This window comes from Colletotrichum orchidophilum (assembly GCF_001831195.1).
Source record: "Colletotrichum orchidophilum strain IMI 309357 chromosome Unknown Scaffold_36.1, whole genome shotgun sequence".
Lineage (NCBI taxonomy): Eukaryota > Fungi > Ascomycota > Sordariomycetes > Glomerellales > Glomerellaceae > Colletotrichum > Colletotrichum orchidophilum.
In genome coordinates, this window is record NW_019172992.1 from 1 (window position 1) to 8093 (window position 8093).

The 8093-nt window shown below is 55.9% G+C and overlaps 4 protein-coding genes across 4 annotated transcripts; 2 read left to right on the plus strand and 2 right to left on the minus strand.

Annotated features, from left to right (window-relative positions):
- Window positions 1–78: 78 nt before the first annotated feature.
- CORC01_05191 (V-SNARE protein) lies at window positions 79–1828 on the minus strand (the record flags this gene model as incomplete). The annotated part of the gene is made up of 2 exons (XM_022616835.1): window positions 79–1345; window positions 1602–1828. 2 exons carry the CDS (start codon window positions 1826–1828, stop codon window positions 79–81), a joined length of 1494 nt encoding a protein of 497 aa, XP_022476540.1.
- Window positions 1829–4447: 2619 nt separating this feature from the next.
- On the plus strand, window positions 4448–4955 carry CORC01_05192 (RNA polymerase II transcription subunit 31 mediator; the record flags this gene model as incomplete). Its single annotated transcript, XM_022616836.1, has 2 exons — window positions 4448–4549; window positions 4680–4955. 2 exons carry the CDS (start codon window positions 4448–4450, stop codon window positions 4953–4955), a joined length of 378 nt encoding a protein of 125 aa, XP_022476541.1.
- A 499-nt stretch (window positions 4956–5454) lies between these two features.
- Window positions 5455–5967, minus strand: CORC01_05193 (transcription factor S-II; the record flags this gene model as incomplete). Its single annotated transcript, XM_022616837.1, has 3 exons — window positions 5455–5490; window positions 5560–5846; window positions 5958–5967. 3 exons carry the CDS (start codon window positions 5965–5967, stop codon window positions 5455–5457), a joined length of 333 nt encoding a protein of 110 aa, XP_022476542.1.
- Window positions 5968–7147: 1180 nt separating this feature from the next.
- Window positions 7148–8093, plus strand: CORC01_05194 (ankyrin repeat protein; the record flags this gene model as incomplete). The annotated part of the gene is made up of 3 exons (XM_022616838.1): window positions 7148–7174; window positions 7239–7410; window positions 7561–8093. The coding sequence occupies 3 exons, from the start codon at window positions 7148–7150 to the stop codon at window positions 8091–8093; spliced, it is 732 nt and encodes a 243-aa protein (XP_022476543.1).

Genomic DNA, 8093 nt, shown 5'->3' on the forward strand with positions numbered 1-8093 from the left:
GCATGAGGTAGTAGTCGTGGACAATGACGATGTCGCCGGGCTTGTAGAGGTCGATGATGCTGTTGGCAAACTTTTGGTTCATGCGGTAGTAGTCGGCCCATTGCAGGCGCTCCTTGCGGCCGTCGGTTCCTCTGAGGGAGCCTCTGACGGCGCATCTTCAACGGCCGCTGCCGTGTCCAGCTGGGCTAGGAGTCGAGCTCGCGCTTCCTCGAGCGTTTCAGCTTGTGCCGGTTCTTCATCTTCAACGACCTCGCCCTCGTCTATTTCGCCGTCTTCGGAGACGTCCATTGGCTCTGATTTTCCATCGTCGTCAATCTCTCCATCCTCAATGTCGCCGTCGCGGTCGCCACCGCGCTTGTCATCGCCGACTGAATCGTTGGATGCCGCAGCGTCCTCTTCATGCCTCAATATCTCGGCCTGGGCATGAGTCTTACCACCCGGTGTCCCCGCCTCCTCTTCCTTCTCTTCGCCATCCCTCTCGTCAACCTCCATCTCCCTCAACGCATCCTCGTCATCGGAGCTCTCGTCAACAGCATCATGAACCCCCAAATCCATCCCCTCCCCCTCCAAAGCATCCCTCAACGCCGCCATATCCGCAAGGCTCTGCATCATCAGCACCGCCCTCCGCCCCAGATCCCGAACCCACCCGACCTCGACGTGGTTCAGCTCCCCGCGCTCCGGCAGCCGCGCCAGCAGCGCCCAGAGCCAGCGGCTCGTCCGCTCCCTCAGCTCGCTCCCGCGACGCAGGAAGGCACCGCCGCCCAGGAGCACGCGCAGCACGCGCAGTACACCGTCTTTATCCATGGAGGCGACCTGCGCGGGCAGCGGGTCCGCGTCGCGTAAGCGCTTAGACCAGATCGCGTACGTGGCCGACTTGGGCGCGAAGGCGCCGACGCGGAAGTCGTGCGGAGTCCCCGGGCGTAGGGCGGCGATGGCATGGGGCGGGGGCACGGCGTGGAGGGTTCTGCGCAGGGTCTTGAAGCGGGAGAGGATCGCGGCAAAGTAGGCTTCGCGTATGGCCGCCTCGGGATCGGCGTCTGCGTCTTCGTCTTCAGCGCCGTAGACGCCTTCATTTCCGGGCCATTCGCCTTCTTCCACTTCGTCGTTATGGCGGTTCGCGTGGGGCTTGTCCCAGTCATCAGGTCTTGCTGTGTAGGCACCGTCGGCGTAGTATCCTCTGAAGTCGCCTTGGCCAGTAGTGTAAATGTCGCGATCCTCCTCTTCCTCCTCCGCGGCTTCGCCTCCCTCCACGTCACCGTCCTTGTATTGGAGCTCTTTTGGTAGTTGCGGGCCGATCGGTACTTTTGGCGCGACAAGGAGGTGCGGTATGCCGTTTGCTTGCGTCCTAGAGTACTCACCATATCAGCATCAACCTGCACTACTTCGAGGACTAGTTCAGCACGTTGGAAGAAGACAGCCGGGGGGGGGGGGGGGGGGAGGGGGGGGTTTTTTCCCTTATTGATTTGGAATACGCCGTGGCACCCCACTCTCCCCCAACCCCCCCCCCGCGGCCCCCCCGGCCCCCCGGGGCGGGGTGCGGGCGGGGGCGGGAGGAGGGGCGGGGGGGGGGGGGGGGGGGGGTGGAAAGGGGGCTTTCTTACCTTACTGACTTGAGATACGCCATGGCATCTCCATCATCCTCAAACTCCAGCTCCGGGTCAACGGGCACCGTCGTCGAGCCCGCGGCGGACGAGAAGACGTACTTCTGTCCCCATGTCGGGTCGATGTGGGCGTTTTGGTGGTCGCGCGCTTTATTCTTGCTCCGTTTAGACGCGGGCTGCGCGGCGTCGTGGACCTCGGAAGCTTCGTAGCTGCGTTTCGAAGCCATGCTTTTCAAGTGCTCGGGGCTTTGCTGTGAGCTGGGTCGAGTGGTATTTTGGGGGAGGGAAGCAAATGTCGTGACTCTGGCGCAGTGTAGCGTTTGTTTGCGAGGTTTGGCGTCGCGAAATTTCCCAGCTTGCATGCACGTTGGAGCTTCTGCCTCTCAGTCAACTTTTCAGTGGAGAAATATCTTTATTTAGTGGGCCCGGCGATGTCGCGCCGGGTTAAAGCCTCCCGACAGGTTAAATCGCCGAACTCACCAATGCTACCTCAGTACTCCGACAACATGTCTCTGTTAGCCACACTAGCAACATCACCATCCTAAGATCGCCATCTTCTAATAATATAATTCGCCAGTACTTTATCCCCCGGGCCAGAGCGATTTCGGCTAGAGCTGGGCTTGAACAACGTCAACAAGTTGACGTCCTTTCTGCCCATATTACCTGTTGATCAAATTCAGTTTCTTTATGTTTACTCACAAGCTTTCACTTAGTAAATTGGTATTTTCCCCTCCACACTCGAATATCAAGTTCATACCCTTCTCTTGGTTATATCTAGTGGCGAGCATCAAGTCAAGCATGGCTCAAACCAGAAATGATTCAACACTGATAAACTTGTGGCTTGATGTCCAAGTAGCACCCTGCTCTTTTCAAGCTATCACATGCCCCATGTTCTGGAAGATAGTACTTTCCGTGACTTCTCGGACGAAACTTGATGCCGCACATTCAGTTTGCGAAATGATGCTGAATTATACTTCCGGTGAGATGAGATGAGCTTGCACTTGTGATGTTAAGCTATCAGTCTTTCTAGAAGCCCGTTAAACTCGATCAGATATTTTCAAAAAGAATCTACTAACGTCTTATCACCTTCGAGTGGTTGACCGAGTTAATTGGGTCACATATCACCTCTCTGAGGCACCTTTTACTCAACCGATTGATACCTCAAGTCGCCCCGTACCCTACGTTCTTCTTTTGAAGTAGATATGGATGAATGCACCGGGAATCAACTGAGTACCGGATGAAGCGTGTGATTGCATTATCCTATTTCCCCAGTTTTACCTGAAGAATAGCTTAAAGTGAAATTCTAACGGCACAAAAGTAACCGACCGTCCTCATCATGACTAGTCCTGTCGCCGTTCAATACTTCTGCTCTCTTGTTTTTCCTGGCACAAGCCCTCATTGGAGCATGTGAAGCGATCCTCTCTGGCGTGTAAGCAAACGAGCTCCTCACAATGCTCGAAGTTCTCTTCGAGGTTATGGCCTCTGACGAGAAAACATCCAAAGAGACTCCTAAGGGGAAGAAAGTGGTCTTTGCCCAGACGAAACTGCGAATAACCCTCGAGACCTTTGTCTAAGGAGAAATGAACACTCTGTCTATTTCTACCGTGCTCGGCGAAACTTGATGATACCTTTTGGACGTAAGAGCTCCGCAGACAGACCGGATAGCTATTCCGGCGGAAAGTTCATTTGTGTTAAGGTACGGCAGGTCCTTTCATGTTAGCTCGGAGATAACCTATGAACGTGGGCATTTCAGCGCGGGTAACGCATTGGAACCCAATACCAAGGTACTACCTTATCGTTCGCGGCTCCTCCCACTTCCGGAGGTAATCTTTTCATGGGGTGTGGATTTGAGGGTTAGTTGGCGCCAGAGGTGTGCTTTGAGATACGCAAGGGGTGGCAGAGATTGAGCACATGGGGAGCGCATGGGATTCATTGAAGTGAACAATCGTAATCTGTATTATTGCGATTATAATAATGTTAAACGCTGGTACATACATGTTTGATACGCTTGTTTTCAGATAAAAACAAGCTAGGTTAAGACGAACACAGCAGAGATTATATTCATCCCAATATAGGAATATGATCAAAGCAATATCAAGTTGAGTTTTGATCAGCGAGCTGCGAACTCACCAGCGTCACTGATGCAAACAGTGCTTTGATTCTTTTACTAGCGTTGCTATTGGAACGAGATCCCCGATTTGACTACTTCAGAATGTTCATGTGAAAATACGACCATCTCGAGGTCAGACATTTTTGGAGTATGCTGGCTCTTCCTCTCCACGACTCCTTATGCCGTCTTTATGAATGCAATTCGAGATTCTCGCTATAACGGTCGCGAGTGAAAGCTTGGCGTACAAACGTTTGAAGAGGTCTGCTAGCCATGTGATCAAGCCGCTAAATGGACGTTTTGCACGCGTTCAGATGACCATCGGAGGAGAGTGATGTCAGTTCAGTTGTATATGCAGGGGACCTTGCAGCTTCCCCGCGGAAACTACTGCAGCCCACGCTGCCCTTGAAGGTCTGTTAGCAGCATACCTCAATGCCTCGAGCAAGCCAGACTCATTTCTATCTTGAAGCGGTATAGATGCAAAAAAGTCTTCTTCAAGCTTTATGCGTCAGATGTGTAATAGTATGTAAAAGTTGGAAGTTTCTGAGTGTTCTAGTGTGGCCAAAACTCGAGGTAAAAACGGCCGTCCATCGAGTCGCTCTCTATCGGCGTGACAAGAGCTAGCGGCAGGACCCCTGTCCAAGCTCTAGATCCAATTCCCACATCCAGGCCGTCCACTTCTCCCCGAATCTCACAATCCCATCCACAAACACCTACAGGCGCGCCACCAATCGCGACGATGGCGACGACAGCACCAGACCAAACGCCCTCTCAACCGCCCCCTCCACCCGACAGCGAACCAGTCTACGGCGGCTACACGCGCTTTGAAATCGAGCTCGAGGTACATGCATACTTTCCCCCATCCCCCAATATGCACCTTCACACTTCCCCAGTGCAGACAGAGAGTCCAAAAGACAGAGTCGACCTGTAGAGAGCCTTGCTAACCTCAAGCAAAACACGCGCGCGCGCAGTTCGTCCAATCCCTCGCAAACCCCCTCTACCTAAACCACCTCGCGACCCAGAAACTCCTCACCCGGCCCGACTTTGTCGCCTACCTCGCCTACCTGCAATACTGGTCCCGCCCGCCGTACCTAAAGTACCTCATGTACCCCGGCCCCACGCTCAAGCACCTCGAGCTCCTGCAGCAGGAGCAGTTCCGGCAGGACGTCATCAGTCCGGACCTCGTGCAGAGGCTGGTGGACGACGGGATGCGGGCCGCGATCGACTGGCACCGGAGCGATGCGTGAACTAGGTTGGAGTAGATGGGCTCCTCGCTTTAGCAGCAGAAGAGGGAGGAGGACTGCAGTCACCGGGGTCGCGGTAGATTCTGTGTCTGTCCTGGGTAGCAGGGAACGAAGCCACGTTTGCTCGAGAGCGGTGCTGCATTAACACGATTCAGAAGACGAGGGAGCACGGGGAGCCAAGGATCACGAGCGGGCTGCGACAAGGCGAGAAGACGCGCGGGGCCGTGAAGCAGCAGCACAGTAGACACATCACGAGATTACGAACAATATAGGAGAGGGCCGGAGGGAACAGCCACTAGGTACTGAAACAAATCGCACAGGAGGGTTCGCTTTGCGAAGCGGCCTACGTAGTAGAGATGGCAGTCTTTGAAAAAGCTCCAGAGAAAGAGAGACACCTACGTCGTAGTGCGCACAGCAAACAAACAAATAAAAGCAGATCCAAGCATCCTCCCCAACGCCTCGCAATGCCCGGTGAAATTCCAAAATTCCTCCTCGCCCAGTCTCAGTTTTCTCTCCACCGGTTCCCGCACGTCATGCACTACAAACGCCATGTTAACAGACTGTCGTTCATGCAACCCCCCTCGGACACCAAGCGAAGCATATGTACCTTGTAGAACGTAGTCATGGGCTCGTCGGCACTGCGGATCTGGACCTGGAAGAAGGCGGCCTCATCGCCGTTGCAGCCGTCCTTGGGGCATTGGGCCCGCGCCTTGTCGGCGTTGTCCCACTCGCCGGGCCCGCCAAAGACGTCCTCGCGCTCCTTGCGCTCAAACTCGCGGCGTGAGTAGATTGGCTCGGTGATGGCGTGCTCAAAGGGGCAGGTCCGGCACTCGAGGCGGTTGCGCACGCCCGCGTAGGCAGAGACGGTGAGGATGTTGGCGCAATTGGGGCAGACTTGGGGTTGGTTTTCTTGTCAGCGGGTGCGCCCGAAAGGGAGAGAGGGAGAGTGAGAGAGCACTGAGGGGCATTGGAGCATGGGAGCATTGGAGCGGAATAGAGTCTTACAGAGCAACATCTTGGCGGTATGTGGTTTGTGGTTGGGCGGCGCTTGTTCGTGGGAGAGATTGTGTTGGGTGTGGGAGTCTCAGGTATCGTGATGCTTGGTGATGTGCCTAGCTCACCGCGGACCTCATTCCTCGGTGTAATCTTCTTGGAAAATTCAGCGGGCCTCTAATGCGACGGTGGGGGACGAAGCCGCTATTCGCCAGCCGGCGGAACAGTCACCAGCGTCCAGGAAAAAACGGTCTTTGCAGAGGAACCCCACCGTCCCGCCGGAATCCCGCCGCAATAATATTCCGTGCCCCTCCAAGAGGCTCCCGTCTCTCAACCCCGCCTTACCCGTCCCGTCCATCCACCTGAAGTGCAAATAGCGGGGTCGGCGGACTGTTTCCAGGATTGCTGGCCCTTTGTTCAGCGGACGCACCGCAGCAAGCTACCCGCTGTTGCTGAGGGTTAGGTACGATAGGCGCCCTCTGGCAACTGCCCTACCTTAGGTGACGTGCACCTAAAGAAAGAGGTTCTCGGTACCCAGAGTGCCAGACTACCTGACCTAAGGTACCTTGGGTACCTTCCTACCTACCTTACGTATCCCGCGTCAATCAGGGGTTAGGCGATCACTGCCACCTCCTTGACACCCCAAACCTGGAAACTGCCACGCAACCTCTCAGCCCCACGAGCACTTTGGCACTGGGGGTACCTACGTAACTGCAACACACCTCATCAGGAAGCCAAACGCAGCCCAAATTGAAGTGACGACTCGCAACTCTCCCCGAACCCAGGAGATCTGCTTTGCCCGACCTGACCTCACGGCGCGATCGGACCTCTGCGCTGCTCACCTTTCTCTCCCATCTTTCGTCTCCCGCAACCTCACACATTCACCGCCCTTGGCGAACTATCGTATCTCCCACCCCGCCCCCTCCGCTCTCTCCACGATAACGCACCTTGAAGAAAAAAAAAAGAAAAGACCACCGAATACTTTACCCCTCACCGTCTTCTCCCTGCCGCCGTGACCTCCGATCCGCCAACCCCACCAAGCGACATCTCCCCGGCCCTGCACGGAAGCCCATTCGAAACACCACTTCATCCAGCACAGCAAACCCTCGTCACCCTCCGTGACACCCCCTTTCCCGACACGATAGCCTCATTGTGAAAAGCTGCGCGCGCACATACACACAGACAAACCCAAGTCCACAGTCATGGCCGGGGATCACGAGGAGCACGAGGTTCGTCCCCCTAGACAGACAACCCCCCTCTCAGAGACACAATGGACTGACACAAAACCTCTAGGGCGCCTCCGCCAAGGAGCTTCTCATCGAGGCCATGCGGCGCGACAACACCGACCTGTTCAACGAGGTCATCGCCGACATCAAGGACGAGAACGAGCTCGCCCGCATTCTCAACGAGACCACCACCGTCATGGGAAATCACCTCTACCACGAAGCCGCCTCGCGAGGAAACTGTACGTTTTGCCCTTCTTCAGTCTCCCATTCCCTCTGCTACACACACACACACACACGCTCTTCCCCAACATCACTCGCTTCCTTCCTTTTCCCCATAGTCTAGTAGAAAATGCAGCCTCCTAACCGTCAACGCGTCCTCCTCCCCACAGACGACATAATCGACCTCCTCCTCGACCAGCCAAACTTTGAATGCGACCCCATCAACCGCCAAGAAGGCGACACCCCACTACACACCGCCATCCGCTGGATCAACAACGAACCCCTCGCCAACCGCGAGTTCGGCAACGCCCTCGTCGACATGATGCTCGAGGCCGGCTCCAACCCGCGCGTAAAGAACAAGGGCGGCCTCACGCCCCTCCAGCTCGTCGACCCCCGCAATCCCGCCCTCCGCGACCTCATCCAGAAGCACGAGTACGCCTCCCTCAACGCCGGCGACTTTATCAATGTAGACAGCTCGTCGTCGTCGTCTGGTAAGAAGAACAAGAGCGGAGCGGCTGCACCCCCCAGTGCGCCTCCTGCGATTCCCAACTCTGCCGCACCGCCTGTGCCGCCTGCGGGCTACGCGCACCATGACGATGACGACGAGAGCGATGACGACGATGCGGAGTTTAGCGGCAGTGATGATGACGAGAGGGCCGAGTGGGATCGGAGACGCAAGGAGCGTGCCGCGCGCAAGGGTTGA